This window comes from Haliotis cracherodii, unplaced genomic scaffold (assembly GCF_022045235.1).
Source record: "Haliotis cracherodii isolate W230 unplaced genomic scaffold, xgHalCrac1.p SCAF_2, whole genome shotgun sequence".
NCBI classification, from domain to species: Eukaryota; Metazoa; Mollusca; class Gastropoda; order Lepetellida; family Haliotidae; genus Haliotis; species Haliotis cracherodii.
The window spans coordinates 22,193,770-22,214,399 of NW_027266275.1; the positions used below are offsets into that span (position 1 = coordinate 22,193,770).

General features: G+C 38.4%; 1 protein-coding gene across 2 annotated transcripts in view; it reads left to right on the plus strand.

Annotated features, from left to right (window-relative positions):
- The window catches only part of LOC139467418 (cadherin EGF LAG seven-pass G-type receptor 1-like), a 131,205-nt gene extending 121,621 nt beyond the window's left edge, over window positions 1-9,584 (plus strand). For both annotated transcript variants that reach the window (XM_071248978.1, XM_071248979.1), the window contains exons 25-26: window positions 985-1,098; window positions 5,417-9,584. In XM_071248978.1, the coding sequence (XP_071105079.1) occupies window positions 985-1,098; window positions 5,417-5,551 (249 nt within the window). In that variant the 3' untranslated portion in view covers window positions 5,552-9,584. The remainder of the gene's footprint in view (window positions 1-984; window positions 1,099-5,416) is intronic.
- Window positions 9,585-20,630: the final 11,046 nt, after the last annotated feature.

A 20,630-nucleotide genomic window follows, 5' to 3' on the forward strand; every position in this document is an offset into this window, starting at 1 on the left:
ACTTCTGTATTTCGTATTAATAGTGTTCATAACACAATACGGTAACATTGCCACAAAACGTCCATGAAGTTTACACAGCGATTATACATGTGACGTACAACTAGATGATAAATATTATGTTGTCGGTTGTTCTTGGCTGTTCAGTGCTTGGGTTTTTTCATTAGAAACCAATGGCACAAACTGAATACCTATTAAAAAACGCAAGTCCGAAAAAGCATAATGGTTTTCACTTTGCACAAAAGTTATTTGTAATCTTCAATAGCATTCTCGTTCGACGTGTTTCAACTAAACCAAAATCGACACACACACATACTTACAATGTTCTCCGCGAATAGCTACAAAATTGCTGGTGCGGCGTTAAGTAATAATCCCTCACTTATTAATGTAACAATGTCGATCTTCTGCAAGACACGATATGACGTGGCAAGCCGTGATACTCGACAAGCTGATCACTCACTCGACGATACCTCCCCGGACTTAATTCCCAATCTTCCATCACAAAGTCGACCTTGAAAAAAGCAAAACGACACACAAAAGTGTTGATATTCAAATATGAACAAAACTGATGAAAGATAAAACTGTCATCACGCTTTACAATAAATTCCTGCCAGATGGATATTAGTGCTGAAAGTCAGTGAAGTATTGACAATGGAAAACGTGATAATAACCACCCATCTACGTACCCTGTTTCAATGTATAATTATAATATGCTCACGTCCATGTTACACAACGCAGATGCAGAAAAGTCTCAAAAAGCGCCGAACATAGGATATTCCGTATGTGTGGGAGGTTTGGGGGGAGGGGAGAGATATTTTTTTCTACAACATAACATCTTCCGATTATCCTTGAAAACAAATCAATTGTCGACAAGATTTAGGAAACAAAATGTTCACTGGACATATTAGATAGTCCTACAGATAATGCGTTAATATAAAAATATGTATAGGCTCCCCACACTACTACAATAACCCCGTTCTTCTGCAGGTGCGTGCTGTGTTGAAGAATCGCCAGAAGAAGAAGGCACTGACGACCCAGGGCTTCGAGTACAACGACGATCACTCTCTCGACTCCCTGGCATCCTGCTCGGTACTGGAGAAGGTTAGTGTGGCCACAGACTCATTGAGTGCGTCCGTGTAGCAGGGTATTCTCGCTGTGTAGCGTCCGTCCTTTAGACAGACGTACAGGGAATGATATTTCTTTTTAAAATACGGATACTCAAGATTGCGCGTATGTTCCCCGTATTGATTTATTGACGGAGTTTATTTCTGAACGTGTAGATGTCAGGGGTGGTTGTCCCTGCAGTATTGGCCGTGTAATGAATACTGGGGATGAAACTAACATATATTTTGGTCTACTTTGAAATTATTTTATCAAACATGTGTATGGTTAGAAATGAAAGAAATAGCATATACATTAAAATGATCTTATACTTGTGTATTGTACAGTTTTTGTTGGTAGTGTTACACAGATGGATTATGTCATTTGGTAATGTCACGAGCTTGGTAATTGGTCATAGCTCATCTTTATCAAGAGATAGGAATAAAATAATTCATAATTTTTTTATCTTGATTAAACAATCATAATCTAAATAATCATAGATGTAGGTAATCTAAAACTGTTCTGAATAACAATGTTTGTAGAGAACAATTTGCGAAATCTGTAATATCTGGATCTACGAGGTTCCATCGGACAATTCTGAATAACACGTCCAGATTAAGAAGGTTTATTATGCATACTCTTGTAAACAGAACTGCGGATTAACGATGTTTCATCGAACAGTTTTAAATAACACGTCCAGATTAACGGGGTTGTTATGGACAATAAACCGTACTCTCCGGATTAAGAAGTTATCTGCTTCATTTATACAAGGGACAACTTATATTATCGGAATCTCACTAAGTCTTCTACTACTTTAGAGAGAAAAAACAACTTGAAAATGTCACATGCGATATGTACAAACTAAAAAATAAAGAAATAAAACATGACCGTTTCAACCTTCCGAAAATATCCTACTGAATTTAGAGGTTTGGCTGTCACTTTGATCCTAGGTGTGCCAGTTAAGTTATGAGTATATCCATGCATTGAAGAAAAAAATAAATTGAAAATATACAAATGTAATCTGGAGCCATTTTATAAAGGCTTCCCCTGGCTGTGTGACATAAGATTGAGCGAAGCCATCGGGGCGTTTAGGGTTGATAGAATAGTCTACAGGACAAATCAATATGGGGCAAATATAACCCGGGACAGTTTTACAAGTAATAGACGTGTAGGCCTCATATAAGTTTCAGAATTATTTACTGTCTTGATTGGATGTGTCATATCCTTGTAAATGAACCGGAGAAACCCATACTGTAAATACGGTAATAAATGTCGGAGATATTTCACTCTTATACTACTCCCGACTGACGTTTTCCATTTCACGTGAATGTAAAAATGGAAATGTTTGGTAATGTATTTCGTCCAAATCGTAATGCATTTTACCATAACTGCCGTGCATTTGAACAAAAGTGTAATGTATTTCCACAAAATACATCTTGCCCAATCGGAAGGAACGAGCAATATCGTTTTTATGACACTGTTGAAATTGACATGATATAGCTCGTCACCCAATTCAGCCAAGTGAAAGGCAACGATGTGAAGAAATGATGGATCTTGCTTCCCTCTCATGCTAACGTAAATTACTTAGAGCTTCAACCTTGTTAATGTTGTCTAAATAAAGGGACGAAACTGTACATCACGAAGAGGCCAACAAGAGGCAAGCCGCTCCTTGAATTATGAAAGCAATTACAAACTTCATAGCAATAACAAGATGATAAGGAATAAGCCGTTTCTCATGTTCCGACTTATCATTCGACATCGCAACTTGTGGCTATTTATTATTCCATATTGCCAATGAATATAATGTCTGATAGAGTCAGTTTAATTATTTAGCTTCTAATATCGCGGAGGAAATTTGTATTAATGCAATTGGGCGCAGGGAACATTTTTCCGACAGGGGTCAAAATCTTTGGCACGCCAGGCTCATCGATTGCATTAAATTAGGGAAGGAATCGGACAAATAAAGTAGTTGGCGAAGTTTATGTCAGTTCTACACCGTTGGCTATGTCAAATAAATCTGTATCAACGGCTTTGTGGTAGTAAAGTGTCATTCATCAGGCTCTAGCTGGGCGAAATATGCTCTAAAGTAAACGAAGTATCTGCTGGAAAATCGACTGGGCGCCGAAGATGATGAATCCATCTCGTTCTGTCCGTTGTCCTTCTTGATGCCTCTCCAGCGGCAGACATCCGTTGACACCATGACAAACACTTCCTAGAAATAATCTTCCTTCCTCTTCAAACGATCCCTTTGCTGAGAGTAGGGTGTGATTTCTAATTCCCCGATGCAGGGGATTGTATGACTATCTCGACAATATTGAATACGCATATGCCCGGATAGGATGATAAATTGGTTTCGAGACACGACCCCTTTTAGGGGGCCTTGGAGTTTACCTTGTACAAATACCAGGGCTCTGCCTCTAGATTTTCGCTCGTCGGGTCTGGCTTTGTATGATCGGTCGTTTAATCTTTATTTCCTTCTGACAAGTTTCATCTGCGAGGGGATCCTCTGCGAAGTCTGGGTGATAAATCTTCCTTCTTTGCCAGTGATTTACTGTAAGAACGGACCTCAGTGTTCAGGTTGGGTTAGCTTCAGTTGACAGGAACAACTGGACAAATTGAGATCATTTGGGCAGAATAGAGTTCACTTGATTGGAAGCAAGTACAGGGATTTATGGCAGACGGTAGTTACAGGAATATGAGTTTTGATTTAATTAATTTTAATATAACATGAAAATAGCCACAACTATATGGATGGGTTTGGATAAGGTGAATGAACATAACAGACATTCACTACCAGTGACATTGTGAAAAATGTGTAATTATCTTGGATGGCAATTAGAAATATGTTTGTGAAAGTGTGTTGGAATGGCGCCCAGAAGAGATGTTTTAGTCTCTGTGTTTGCATTCGTCTGTTTCCAGACTGTAATATCCGTCGTCAAGGCATTCATTAAAACCTGACAAATTAAATGCAATGGGACGTTACTGTGTGTTTTTATAGTGATTCGGAATCGGACAGTCGACTCTGCTTCTAGCAAAGATTTATCATGAATATGGAAAGGGTTTTTTCGCTTTTGGTCATGGAAACATGATCACTATTCAAATCAAATATGAACTACTCACACTGTTACTGTATCTTTAGTTAAAATTGTATTCGTGATTCAACATCGTGTCTTTACTGGTAGCTATGCTTAATGCTATTTATCAACTCTCTGTTACTTTTTTTTTTGTACATCGATGATGGTAGGTAAGAAATGCATTTTTTTCAGTGACCCATTCATGTAATTTACACCCATGTATATTCCTTACAAAAGTATCTGTTACGGGAGATGATATGACATGTTTTTGTGCAAGCTAACACGCAGGGTTTTACTTGCCTTTTTTCACACAAATGTCATGAATTGTTGCATGGGGTCGACACCAATAATAGTATCGACCTGGTAATTTGAATCACAACATTGTTATTGCTATTCAGAGCAAACTGTCTCATATTTCAGTGTATATTTTCGGGATCGGGTGGTCAGGCTAACTGCCTTGGTTGATTCATGTCATCAATCCCAATTGCGTGGATCGATGCTCATGATGTCAATCACTGGATTGCCTGGTCCAGACTCGATTATTTACAGACCGCCGTCATATAGCTGGAATATTGCTGAGTGGGGCGTTAAACAACAAACAAACGAACAAACAAACAAACAGTGTATATATAGATACTAAACGAGCTCCCGTGTAATACCAATATTGTGAAACGAGTGAATAGTTGTGGTATCTGACGAGCGAAAGCGAAAGCATCGTTTAGTATCTTTAAATAATACTTCAAACACGTCACAAGTTGAAACATGAATTTAATACCATACAACGGTCCACCTTTAGAATTCACAAAATTATCGTAGGGCTAAGACTATCGCAACTCGCATACTTTTTAACAGACTGACGACTGTCGTTGCACTACAATACGATCGCCTTGTGGAACGGACCTTGCACCTCAAAGTTTATAATAACGTCACAATACCCGATGACGTAATTTGTGGAATTTTGTTGCAAGATCCACCGGCGAAACAATGCCATGTGACGTCAGTCTAGCTACAAGGTTGCTGGGGTCATAGAGTGTGCATAAGCTCCTCTCAGTGATCTATCAACTCCACACGCAATGTCGTTGAAAAGGCCAAGGGATGTTGAGAGCTTTCAATATTTGTTCGTGAAACGTGTTCCGAGTGTACAAAAGCACGCGTTTTGGTATTACACAATGTGTAATACAGCTGTATGTTTATCAAATGGGAGATCTCTTCACCGTAATAAATTCTGTTTCTGTGTCCTTCAGGAAGCCTGTGTGGAAGCGGTGCCCCTTGATCCGAAGCCTGTGAGGAGACGAGAATTAATACAGCGGAAGCAGAAAAGTCACATCGAGGCTAGCAGTGACGAGGGATCAGATTGTGAAATGATCACTTCCGTTTAAACATGGCTACAAACAGTATCGTCCCCCGAAAGCATCCAGGATGTAACAAATTGTTTAATAAAGTGGAATATATATTCGAGATCCCGCAACCCTTAAAGAAATTTCAACGAAATGTCCGTTTTATGGAAACATGTGACAATGTGACGACAGGATTGGCAAAGATGTTTACCTGTTCCACGAAACTGGATGATCTTCGACAAAAATAAGTTCAAAAAGGATTTTCATCAATCCTGATGTTACTAAATATGAAGTCATGTGGAGCGTTGTTGATGAGACAACCGGGAACCATCGTTGCTTATTAGAATAGACATTCCATCAGCAGATATTGAGCAGAGCTGTATGCATGTGTACATCATGGATTTGAACATCCAGTCAAACAGAAGCGTAATTGTGACAACTGGCAAATGTGTATTATGTATTCATTGATTATATCCCTACCAACAGTACTGCCATTCACACCGTCTAATACAGACTCGTTATAGATACTGTATATTTCTAATAATAAATGCATTTAGATGGTTAGACTAAAAGTTAACGTATTGTTAAGGAATTCTATTTCAGTCTTCATCTGATTGCGTGAATATTGATATATACACCTGTCAAAACTGTTTACACCGCTTGCAATATATTTCCGTATATAATGGTAGTTTTTTGTATAAATCATAACCTTTCCTTACTGTTCGGACAAAACAAACGTAATTTTGTTAAACAAGTAAGCTGCCCATATTGAAATATAGAAACTGAAATCGATTATCGAATTACAAGTTTTGTAACTGCTTCACGACGGTAGTTATTTGGCTCCCCTTTCAACTGGTTCCTCTTATTCCTTATATCATATGATATGACCCAGTGCTTGCGATCATCTGGAGGAACACACAGTATTCTTGTGCCAACTGTGCAAGGGGCGTCGGTAGCATCATAGACACATATTAGAATGAGATCGATGACGTGTACATATGTCCACCAAGGGATGCATGGAGGTTCAGGATACATGAACATGAACATATTGAAGCGGCGATGCTTAACCTTTTCCTAGGTTGACATTAGCCTTCTATCTGGCCAGTTTGACCATCATCAAGTAAATGTTTGAAAAGCAGTACTAAAGCTTTTTTTTTATATGCCATCTCCTGTTTTTATCAACATACGCCAAATTGGAGTCTAAGACCATGCTATCTACCCATAGTTGGTACAGTATGCTGGGCAATATTCATTGTGAATAATTCTATCAATTTCTACCCCAAGGTTAAAGGTTACTATGTCTAAAAAAGAAGGTAACTGAACTTATTTGACAGGACTAGATACATGGATACAAAACAATCCAAATGTGTGCAGCTGTGTACGTATCATTTAAGTGCGTGTTCGTATATAACATCATAAAATGCGAATGAAACCCACGACTACGGCTGGACAAAATTATTTGAATATTGTGAGAGATATAATATCTGCAGCATATATGACTTTCCTCGCATGGAAATTTCTTTCGATCTAATATTGAATGGTTTTGTTGAAAGATATGGGAACAAATACATAAAAAATGATATTTTCATGATTTGTGTGTGTTCGTTTGCTTTGTGCAAAAACTTTAACAGCAAATCGAGGTAGGTTCTTGGAGTCCAATATTGCCGAGTGCGTTGTTAAACAACAAACAAACAAATCTTCAAAGCTATCAGTATTGCATAATCATTGAGAATGATTTAGACGCAACAAGATGTATATATGGACACGAACGTCTTATAATACAAATAAAACTTGATACTTGGGAGTTCTATATTATAGTTGAAATGCTTTATCCGTGCCCTACATTAATGGTAGGTTACTGTATAGTGAAAGCCAACCAATGTACCTTGCAATAATGTGTATTGGCTATGAATGAAGGTATATATTTATTTGATATGTTACCCATTTGAGCGATTCCGCAGATGCCACGTCTATTTACGTCTATTGCACAGCTTCCTTGCTTCCTTTATGTGTATATGACCTATTCTTAACATAAGTCTTACTTAATGTGAGTGTGAGATATTAATATATGATTCCAAGCATATTTGCGCGTTTGTATATATACATGTTCTTGTAATGCTGAGATATATGTGTGACGTTTGTGTTGACAATTTGTATATGTTTTGTCATAGAATATGTTATAGCAATGTTACTTGTTTGATACAGTTTATATATACTGTTGTTTATACTATTGTATATTATTTGCTATGATCAAACCAAAAATCAAACGGTTTTGTTTGTACTGTGATAGTAATTCATGAAGCCATTTTGTTACAAACAAAGGCACTAGGCCATACATCCTTCCTTCATATGCATTATGGTGGTTAGACGTATGGAATTACAGTGTGTATCGCAATGTATTTATGAGTTTGATTGAGAACTTTGAAAGGAAATGAGAAATACTTACCGCAATACGTATTATACTCAATACATCTTTACGATAAAATCTAAGCTTCAACGATGTAGTAGCAATGGACAGATTGATTGGTATCATATGTTATAAGTTGTCAGGATTTGTTATATGAAGTCATCCCTGATCATCCTCCGAAACAGATTACATTGGGCGTTAAAGGAATAATACCGTATTCGACGTAATACGCGCCCGCTCTAATAAGCGCCCACGGCGATATTTGCTACTATATTGGTTACTGAAAATCCCAAGTAGCACCCCTTCCGATTGATCAATGTACACAACACTTGTTTATTCGCGTATAATACGCACTCGTTTGTTGTATGCACCCTAAATTATTGGTAATTAAATTCTGGAAAAATGTATCTCTCGTATATAAACATTTCAGGCTGTCAGCATGAAGCACAAAATTTATCTTTCAACACTGTTTTGTTTTCAACAAAATAATATTGTAATAAGAACCCCCTATTTCTAATTTTGAGATCGCCCTGTACGTCGACTACGGTAGTGTTGAACATTATGGATCAGGGATGACACCAGCGCATAACTTAACAGTGACTCGTGTCAAGCATGTGTACCAATATACATTAATGTCAGTCAAACACATCACAACAACTTCATGACAACATTGATTTCCAAATCCTTTTCTCAAACGAATTGTGATTATTACGAGATAATCGTATAATATATCTGTGAAGATGCTAGAGAGCTTTCACGGTTTTACCTGGAACATTCATGAGAACTTGGACAGTGTTTCCAGGAATGTGCTTGTTAGCCTTGTCGATATTACCGGGAACATGCCCGAAAACTTTGACGGTGTTACTGGCAATATGTTTAATATGTTTATCGGTGTTACCGGGAACCTTCAGAGCTTTGACGGTGTTACCGGGAACATCCTTCAGAGCTTTGACGGTGTTACCGGGAACATTCTTGATTGCTTTGACGGTGTTACGGGAATGTGCTTCATAGCTTTGACAGTGTTACGGGAACATGCTTCAGAGCTTTGACAGTGTTACGGGAACATGCTTGAGAGCTTTGACAGTGTTACGGGAACATGCTTCAGAGCTTAGACGGTGTTACGGGAACATGCTTCATAGCTTTGACAGTGTTACGGGAACATGCTTCAGAGCTTAGACGGTGTTACGGGAACATGCTTCATAGCTTTGACAGTGTTACGGGAACATGCTTCAGAGCTTTGACAGTGTTACGGGAAGCACACCCGAGAGTTCTGACATAAGTTTGTTGCCTGTTACTTTGGCCTAAACACAGAGATACTAATATAGATATTACTAAGGCTTACAAAATTAAAGCCAAAATCGACCAGCAAGAACTGTTTACTTCAAGTACGGGAGACTGTATTTTATTGTGTATGCCTGTTGCATTCTGCCTGTGTGTTCCCCATAGAGTTTGTTTCTACTTGTTTCTCTGTTATCTACTTAAAGTGTGTAAATCCTCGACAGATCACCCTAGTGTTGTACGAACAACTTACCTAGACCTTACATGTACGAACACCGTGTACCTACAGTAAACGCTGTGGGGTTGTAGCTGAGTGTATTGTTCCCTTCCGTGCATATGTACCCGCGTGGTCTGCAACTGCACATCATGGTAGACAATTATGCTCAATGGTTGTGATGAATTTACAATAAAATACACAACGGAAAGCGGTCTGTGTTTTGTGTTCAATGACGTTGTTCAACAGTGGGTAGACACTGAGCGTATTGATTTTGCATATTGGTCAGTGGTGAGTGACACATTTGAAGTGATGCATCATCATGAAATAAACAAAGCAATATTACTATTTAAGCTTTTTATATATTTTTTTATATGAGCGGTAAATGAGTTATTCTGTGTTGGGATTTTGTTATGTTGCAATTGTGGTAACGGTGTCGTGCAAAAGTATGGTGTGAGATTATTCTGTTGGTACTCATCATGTTATAATGGATTTAGAGGGCCTTGCAAAAGAATGGTATGAACTAATTCTGTGTGGGATTTTATTATGCTACGAATGTGATAGCTGCTTCATGCAAACTGATTGTGTGAGCTCTTTCTGTTGGGTTTTATTAATGATATACTACAAGGGTGAAATAACGACATGCAACTAATAATGTGAAGTGTTTCTCAGATGTTTATCGTCATGTAATGGGTATAGTCACAATGTGAAATGAAAGTTTTCTTGTTCGTTTTCGTTGTCGTATAGTGGCGTTTTATGTATCCTGCAAAAGAATGGTCCAGAGCCTGGAACTCGTAACCAGTTTTGATCTAGATATGGTAATTTGTGATTTGTGTCAAACTGACCCATTGTACGTGTGTACTTATGATAGTCATTAATTGCTAGACTGTTATGTAACATAAACTGTGAGTTTACATTTACACAACATAGCATTTAAGTTAGTTGAATCAGGCTGCGACTGCCAACTGGTCCGAGCCAAGTCTCCCTTTAAATAATTCATTTTGGGTTTATATAATTCATTGAGATTCAAACGTCAACGCCAGAGAATAATCAGTCGCGATTATCAGCCCAAAGAGATTCATAGTGGTGAAAATTATATGAATGGATCCCTGAAAATCACTGATGACACCACACCCACCACTCACATAATTGTCATAAAAAGTAAGTGTTTGATGCCTAACGCTGTACCCAGCAATACTCCTGCTAAATGACGTCCGAATATAAACAATCAGGTCTACGTTAGCGTCACACGAGTACTTGTTCACCCTATTGTGATTGAATGAAAATGTTTATAACCAAGAGATTAACAATATATATATATTCATTATATATATAGTCTGCATATACCAATTACCAATTAGATAACCTTCAAGCCTTTTAGATTAAGTTCACCAACATACACATTTAACGTTACACGTTTGAAAATGATGTTAATTGAATAGGGTCGATGTTTAAGAGATAATCCCGTCTCAAGTGATAATGCAGTTGGCCACTTTCAAATATTACCTCCAACTCATCTAGCGCCATGGCTGTCTACATATTGAAAGAAGTCAGTCGATAGGCACTGTAGTCATTAATTGACCCTTATTTTATTAGATGTTCATGCCTAACAGTTCGTCTGTGTGCAATGAAACTGTGGGAGCCATATTACTATGTAGAACACCAAGGTTTAATATGACGCTCTTAGAGTGCCATTATGTTGATGGGAGCAAGAGTTCATATTCATGTTTCCGTATTCTTTGTAGTGTAATAAATGGAAAGTTATGAGAAGATTAATTAATCAAAATAGGTTCATACATTTTCATTCCTGTCTGTGACGTGTGATGAATTCACCACCAAATATTACGAGAACAGAAGCAATTTCTCAGGCAATGACAATTTGGATAGGGGATATTGTTTACCGACTCCTCAACTGGTATGAAATATGTAAAATGTTCGTTAAATTGCCTATTTGAAAGATTTATCGTCCAGTTCAAACAACATATGGTGGTAATAAATATAACATTTATGTTCATGGGGCGTTATAGCTGAATACAATACTTTTTTACAGAAACGCAAAATGCGTTAAGATTTGAACCGTTGGGTTCTCTGGCGCCGCGCTTTCACGTTCAAGGGATTAATAAAACACTTGCTTCGTTTATATTTAACTCCCTGCTCACAACAAACAAATTTAATCAAATATGAAATATTGATGTATTTTCCAAATCATTAAACACATTTCGGATATGAAAAAATAAATGATCCATCACAGTTAAGGGAGCACATGAGAGAAATATAGATTGTCCCATCAGGATGGCAATATGTATATTTTTGTTACGTTATACTTGCATGATCAGAGCAGTGTGCGTGGAACACTTGTCTTCTTTCGAAAAAAAACCCACAACTACATTGTGTTTTCATGTGTTACAACCTATGAAATGTTATGGTTATTGGACGAAATATCATCGGGTGCAGTTTGGAACGTCATCCTTGGTTGTAAGGTACTGTAGCTCAGCAGTCAGAAGTGTAACATGATACATTCAGATGTCAGATGCCGTAATTAAGATTTTATGAAACATCAGTCTGTTTGTGGTATGTGTCAAATGAGCAGGAAGATGGCCTGAAGAAAATGGAAACGCTAAATTCAAGCCATGCTGAGATATTACTGTAAAGTTACATTGATGGCACATAGGTGGACATGTCCAGTGTATAGCATAGGATTACTTCAATGACAGAACACATTTTACATTCATTTCTGCTGTTTTCAGCTAAGGTGTCGGAGAGGGTACTGTCGTTTTCAAATAACTATGCATTTTGCCGTTCTACAACTGGAAAGGTACATGTCGTTTTATGACCGGTAGAAACCGTCAACATTCACGACTGACAATGACATTTAACAATTTTGAAAGAAAATATTTCAATTTTAAACATATTACTGCTGATATAGATAATTATATAAATGATAGTAAACAAATGTATCAAAGTATTAACGAATTGATACCAAAAAAAAATACATAAATTTTATAAATACAAGAAATGTATAAGTGATTATAAGAGTACAAGTGTTGCTATTTTTGCTGCTTAAAGTGTTTACTAGCGGTGTTACTTGCTTATGTGCTCTAAACTGACGGCCAAAAGAAACTTTACCATAGTTTCACAGTGAGGAAAAATGTATTGAAAAAATCATATTCTAAAATGACAGTCATTTTGCATCCGATGTTTGCATGACAGTTGCCCGAATCGAGGTGGGGTAGCAAAAACAAGCTTCTACGTCATGGACAAAGGGCATACACATTTAAAATCGCTCAAGTTAAGTGACACGTCACATTAATAGCGTGTATGACAACCCCTGCTGCAAGACACGCAATAACTCTCTGGTGCACGGAAAAGTCAGTAGTCTGATGACGTCAGGTGGGATACGTCGCCATTCTTCTTAGAGGGCCTGGATCAGTTCTTGTCGGATGGCTTGAGGATGTGGTCGCTGTCGAACAAGACGATCCCTGACATCCCACAGGGGTCATGTCTGGGGAGTGTGCAGGCCACGGCAACTGTTCTGTACGATTCGGGCTGTATGGGGTCTGGCGTTGGTTGTAAGGTGATAAAGGACACCACGTGGCAGTTGTTGTGGATATGGTACGAAAATCGAGCCCTAATTCCTTGAGCCCTGAGTCGCCTGACCACGGTGTGTTGACTAACCATATGCCTTAAGGCATTTCTCGCTAATGACGTCACTGTCAGGCAAAATGAAGTAGGCAAGTACCGGTCTACATTGGGCATAGTTACCAAGGTTCTGCCTGTTCTTGGTCTGTCTTATGTCTGCCAGGTCTGTCTGAAACGTTGCACCTGGTTAGATACAGCAGCACGGGAGCAACTAAACGTCCAGCAATGAATTTTTGGAATGGGTGGATCCGATCTGTGTCATCCCCAGGGCCCGCTCGGGTGGCATTTGTGGCGGTCTTTTTAGCATTACAAGTGTGTACATTGGCATCCGTTTTCTAAAAAAAACAATTAATAGATACATATTACATGAATGTTTTAGATTTATTCATTGAAAGTATACATTTTGTCTTAACTAGCGAATATCACTAGCGTCATATTTACATCAACACATAACATACATTTGATCCATTTTCTAAAGACATTAGAAACATCACTGGAATACATCTAAAGGGGGATTTGAAAATGAGTTTAAATTTTGAAAATTAAAAAAATAAATTCTTTGTGAAGTTTTCAGTAATGGATCCAATTCACACTTTGTTAAGTCTGTCGTCTCTTGTGATTACATATTACAACAATCAAAACTAAACAGGCGTATTTATATTTGAAAAGTTTTGATATCTAAAACCTTTAATAAAAAATCAATTAGATTCAAAGTCGGCGACGTTGTTGTTTAAACCCTGTAGTAACGACAGGGATCTGTTCAGCTGTAAGAAAATCCATAAACTGTTGCCCAAAAGTTTTCGTGCTAGGATTAAAGAGAATATTGATTGTTGCCGAAAGGAAGTTGACCTATCCAAGTTCATCTCGCACCAATTAATCAGATGGCATGTCGAAGAGCTGACAAAGTTTGTACGGATATGTCAACTTAATACAAGCAATGAACCACATCGAACGGAGAAAGTACCGTTCTGCTGCCAAAGTGGAGGTGTTACTTTTTAGGAGGTTAGACAGATATAATGCCAGTTTTTGTCCTTAGGGGACTCCCATATCGAGAACGATCTCCTTCTTTCCCGTCACGTGTCAATCTAGTCCACCCAGCAGAATTAAAGAGTTTATGGTCTGCATCACGATGCCAGTATTTCTACTCTCAAGACAATTCGACTGTCAGAAAAATGCAGAAAACGTTGTAATTTGGAATACATTCATGATGTCTGGGGCTACCAAGGGAGTTTGCTATCCCCTAGCACCGCTGACAGCACAATTATGGCCGACGATGCGAGAAATATGAAGCCCCAGCTTCAATATTGTTTGGGTAAATGGCGGACGTTTAGGAAATCCAATTAGCTTCCTGTGTGACCCTGGACTCTCGCAGGTCCACGCGAGACTTTGTATCACTCCGCGTTCTGACTGCGTGAGAGGAAAGCGCTATTATCGCTTTTATGTAGGAAAACTGACATATTTGCGGTTATAACCGTTCCGGGGGTATTCTCGTAGGGCTAAGGTCCCCCCGGATAAAACTATAATTGTATTTCTTTTATTGAGTTATTTGTAAAAGTGTTTTGTGTCACTAGTGTGGAAGATTCAATTTGAAACTTTAAGCAACAGGACTGAATCGCATTACACTGAAGCGACGTGAATTACAATAACTGCAATCCTCAATGCACAAACATGATATAAACGGGGGTCCTTATGCGCAAATCATTCCGGATGTAGAAAATGCTTAACGGCTCTGATCGGATAAAATTGAACTGATGTTGTTGCTCAAATTATGATGAACTGCTAACAGCAAGAATAATGAATGAATCATTACCAAGTCCTGAAAGTTGAGAACACTGCTCAGATCAATATCCTCCATTAAAACGTTTAAATGTCTGCAGCATCTTAGATTATTCAATAAACGTAAATTTGATTATATTTTTATTTTGTGAAAGATTTAGGTTTTCATACGACTAGATTAGTCATTGAAGTGAGAGGAATAATGTTTCAAACGTAGCATTTGAAATTACTTTCTTCGAGATTGAAGGAACCACGTAAATTAAACACTCAAATGTATATATCAAATCACCTCACACTGAGCATTTATTACTATATCAACGTTGCCTAAACGCAGTATTGGCTTTTTGTGTTTCTCTGCTACAAAACGATAGTTTTTGATGTCATTATTAAATATGGCCCTAAAAACAGTGATATTTTATTATGGTATTTTATATATGATTTAATGAACTTACAAACGCCCATACAGTTACAGGGTACATACATGCATCATATTAATAGAAACTCTCTCTCTCTCTCTCTCTCTCTCTCTCTCTCTCTCTCTCTCTCTCTCTCTCTCTCTCTCTCTCTCTCTCTCTCTCTCACACACACACACACACACACACACACATTCAAGCCATCTGACCCGACCATCCGATCCATGCCAATTACTTTTGCTGGGGACCAAATCTAGCATGGTTCATGCAGTGTATGGTGTATTTTGGGATACATCATTATATCATGAAACAAACAAGGTACAAACCATCCTTCATTGACGTATATAAACCATGTACGTTTTTGTTAATTAAACCTTCAAATCCCGAGAGTCATTCCATCCTAGATCACAAATCTCTATGGCCTGCACATGAAGACTGAAATTCAATAACTTAGCACCGAACAAAATCTTTCTCTCATACCATGGCATTTTTGTAAGCATGTAAACAAGATTATTCGTGATAGCATACATTGATAGTGTACAGTAAATCATATTAAGTCCGAACCCTGTTAATCCGTAAACCCCTACTTCCGGGAGATTGTTGCCTATACAAAGATACATTGCAACTTAGCAACGATTTGTGGTATTAATTTAAAACGACTATATAAAGTACATTTCCGGGGTTCTTTGACACATGTATTCCTGACTAAAACACATCTGCCTTGGCAAGCAAAACATGAATTGTTTACTGAATTACCTCAATCCCGTAAAATCGAAGTAACGTTATTCACATATGCGAGTGAGTGACGCTTTGAACAATATTCCAGCAATATCACGTCAGGGAAAACAAGAAACTGGGCTTCACACACTGTACCCACGTCCATGGAGAATCGAAACCGGGTATTTTTATTATGAGTGAGTGAGTGAGTGAGTGAGTGAGTGCGGTTTTACGCCGCTTTTAGTCATTTTTGGCAATATCACCCATGTCGGGAATCGAACCCGGGTCTTAGGCGTGACGACCGAACCCTTTAACCACTAGGCTACCCGACCGCCTTTCACATATGTAGTACTTAAGAAGACTTTTTAACTTAAGAATACTTTGAATTAAAGTACTATACTACAAGAAAGGCCAACAAAGTTTACACCTTCTCCGATCTCTTAATTACCTGTCATTCAATTTCAAATGTGTTGTCCTTATGAAGATTGCTGATCATGAGATATACGATGAAAAAAATCTGATGTTATCCCATCTTATCTTTTAAAACAATAAGAATGTATCAAGACTGAGTGCCTAATAAGTGTGATTATGTAGAAGGCAAAGCAAAATATGTTCACTGAAAGCATTGATTAAAATATTTTTTATCGTTCATCAATGGGATAATCTCAGGGAAACTACCTCTTAAATAATTCATTCCCTAAAAACAACAGGCGCATCTGGGAGAGGCATCTATTTATTATACACAAAGATCCGTTTGGACGTTCATTATACAAACACAATAATGATTATTGTAAACACGAGACAGTTAGCGTTAATTTATGAGAGCAGTTAACCCGATGAATACATCTCGCTACCCTCGGGTACTCCCGGCAGATGCTCATTGACCCAGAAGCTGTCTGATCTCTGACCCGGCCTGACCCAAGGCGGCCACCTCCTAAATCATATGTGGTCAGTAGAGAGCATGTGTCACGTTTCGGACCCTCTTGACCGTTCTAATGGTTATGGTTTGAGCGCGTGTCGTTTCAAAACAACTCTTAACTGGTATTTACTGAACACTGAATACAATAAGAAATACAATATTTACAGAATACAATGACAATTTTTCTGGATTACTGACAGCTGCTGTTCTTGGCGTGTGGTTCGTGAACGCAAGACAGGAATGCGCCACCAAACAGACTGTTGTTGTCAAGATGCGAATGAAACACATTTATATTGTAACATGACGGTTGAGAAGGAAAGGTGAAAGAATTACTTAATTTATTTCCTTGGAACCTGCCTTAATTGATAGACATGATCAGGGTGATACATAATAATAGTAATACGTAGTTGTGAGCATGTGTCCAGTTTGGGATAACTTCACAAAGGAGTGAGTGAGTTAGTATGGTTTTACGCCGCTTTTAGCAATATTCCAGCAAAAATATCACGGCGGGGGACACCAGAAATGGGCTTCACACATTGTACCCATGTCGGGAATCGAACCCGGGTCTTCGGCGTGACGAGCGAACGCTTTAACCACTAGGCTACCCGACCGCCCCTTCACAAAGAAACTAAGGACAGAACACCTCTGACATGTTTTGTTTGTTTGTTGTTTAACGCCACACTCAGCAATATTCCAGCCATATGACGGCGGTCTGTAAATATTCGAGGCTGGTCCAGACAATCCAGGGATTGACATCATGTACATCGATCTACGCATTTGGGATACGATGACATGCATCAACCAAGTCAGGGAGCCTGACCACCCGATCCCATTAGTCGCCTCTTTCGACAAGCATAGCCGCCATTAAAGGGTTGCTGAAGACCTATTCTAACCTGGATCTTCCTCTGACATGTGGTTCAGTGTGTTCATGTATGTTTGAAGAAATGTGTTTACCGCTATATAAACTGTATAGACTGACAAATTACATCTTGAAAGAAACCTTAAAACAAAACGTTTCTAAGTTAGTTCACTAGTATTGTCGTACAAGGGACTGTGGGTAATATTCAAGCTGTAACTAGGCAACGTGTAAATAAAGGCGAAAAATAATTTCCATAATCATAAGAAATTTCTTTGAAAGTCCATTGTACTATTCTAACTATACCTTAACACGTGTTTATGAATCCCTTTCAAATAGTTTTTTAAAGTAAGACGAGTTCTATGGTGATCACTTGCTTGATTAAGGTGTTAGGATCTACACCGAAACGTCGCACTAATTGTAATAAAGAAGTTGTTCATCCATAGAACTCGTCTTACTTCATCACACCAAATTCTAAATGCCACTTAAAGAAGAAATATTTTTTTGTCATTCTGAATCTTCGTGCATCGATCTAAATATGAAACAGATGAGGCAGTTTCCATGGATTCTTTTAGTTCTACCTAAGGAAGGAAAATCTGTGGAATCGGCGTATTATGACAGGCAATCACGTAACATATTGCACCACAAGACCTTCATGTTAATTGGCTCTTACCACAAGCATGGACTTATTCATTTAGTGACCCATTCTGCCCCATGGGTACAAGCGTGCCTGCTGCTAACCCACATATAATGCCAATATACAGTGAATGAGTATCTTGTGGGAAAATTATGATACGATGGGCAACATGACAAAATTATGATAAGTAATTGGTTACATTCAAGAAATAATGTGTACGATAATTACCCAGTTCAGAATAGGTATTCTGCGTTGTGCCCATGCACAAAAGGGATACATGTTAAACACCGATTTATCTCATTATGTAACTTAAGGGTATCAAAGCACAACATATAAATTCATGTGTAATTCCTATTTTATTCCTAGTGGTTAAAGCGTTTTCTCATCACGCGGAAGTTGGTTGGTTGGTTGGTTGTTTAACGCCGCACTCAGCAATATTCTAGCTATAGGACGGCGGTCTGTAAATAATCAAGTCTAGAACGGACAATCCAGTGATTGACATCATGAGCATCGATCCACGCAATTGGGATACGATGACAGGCATCAACCAAGTCAGCGAGCCTGACAACCCGATCTCGTTAGTCGCCTGTAAAGACAAGCATAGTCGCTTTTTACGGCAAGCATGGGTTGCTGAAGATCTGTTCTAACCCGGATCTTCACGGACATGGTCACTTTACAGCGTGATGGTAAGTGTTCTTTTACGTTCACAGTTCTCGGATCATATACATATGTCCTTAATGCAGTAACAAGTAAATTCAGAAAGGATTGAAGTTGAAGCGTAACTATATCACGAATATAGGCAACAATGTATAGTGAGTTGGGTTTAACGCCGCATTGGACAGTATTCCAGACAAACCTAGAAACCCACTATCATAACATTGGGACTACAGTATACAATATCTTATAAAGTAATTCAGTGGAGCCCCGCTTGTCCGGACACCTCGCATACCGGACAACATTTATGAAAAAATAAACTGTCAATGCAAGACAATATTAAGTCTAGATAATCTGCGAAACAGATTACATTTGGCGTAAACAAAACAAAACAAATACAATGTAAAAAGCTCCGTTTATACGGAAACCCGGTACATGCTTTTCGGCTTGAAAAAATATTTCTTCGATGACAAAACTGAAAAGGTTCTGAGACATAATGAAAGAATATAAACAGACGAGGTTTTCTGCGCTGAAAGATAAGCTGCAAATATCCATCTATAAAATAACAAATATAAAGTGATACATTCATCCCGTCACTCAAAGACATTCGTATCTCTAACAATAACATATGATTACCCTCTACAAATATACATGATACATTATGTAATCCATAACAAAATATAGTTCTCATAACGACTGGAGGAAGCGTTTCTTTGATCGAACACCAACACTCCGTACACGAGCTAGCGTCTTGGTGAAATATTAACAGATATCTTCGATTGTAGCAAGCATCAAGCACGCCTAATTAACTCAAGACAAGATTGCGCGTTGGGCTGGGGACGGTGCCAAATATTGTCGTCCATTGGATCTTAAGAGAAAAGCCAGGCGTACTGTTTCACCATTTCAGTGAATCACCTCTTTAATAATTTTCTATTTGGCAAGTAGATTCACTTTATGAAGTGACGGAATCATTGAAGGCAATAAAGACAGATATTGTTTGATAGAGTTCGACCCTAATATGAACCAGTTTCCTTCAATCTCCAAACTGTCGCGATCACGGTCCGGGAGCAACTTGGTCCAGATCTTCTGGCGTCTGGCGGGATGGAGCAGACGGCATCGGGAGCAGACGACCAACGGAAAATAAATTTTGTGCCGGCACTTTTCGTCCTAACTTATGACAACCTTGAAAGTATAGTCTATGGGGGTCAGCTAAGGTCTTAAGCAATTTTCCAGAGAGAGAGCTCGCTCTCTGGTAGAAGGGGGCTCTCTTGGAGGGGTGATCTTAATCAATAGAGCCGTCACAAATGTGAACAATATCCCCCGCGGATAATAAAACCTTTTTCATGCATCTGACTTTTTCAATTGAGTTATTTTTATTGAGAAATGAAAAATGTTCTAGGAGTCTTTTTGTTCGAGGGGTTTTCAGTTTTCCAGCTTTTATACTCATTGTAACAACCATGACAAGTTGCCTACAAAACCGCCGATCTTCCAGCGCTCTGGCTTGGTTGATGAATGTTCCCTGTCGTAAAATTTACTGATTGCACTGTTTATGTTGGACATACATCTTCCCGATCCCGCCGCAGATATAATATGGAACATATAGTCCCATAT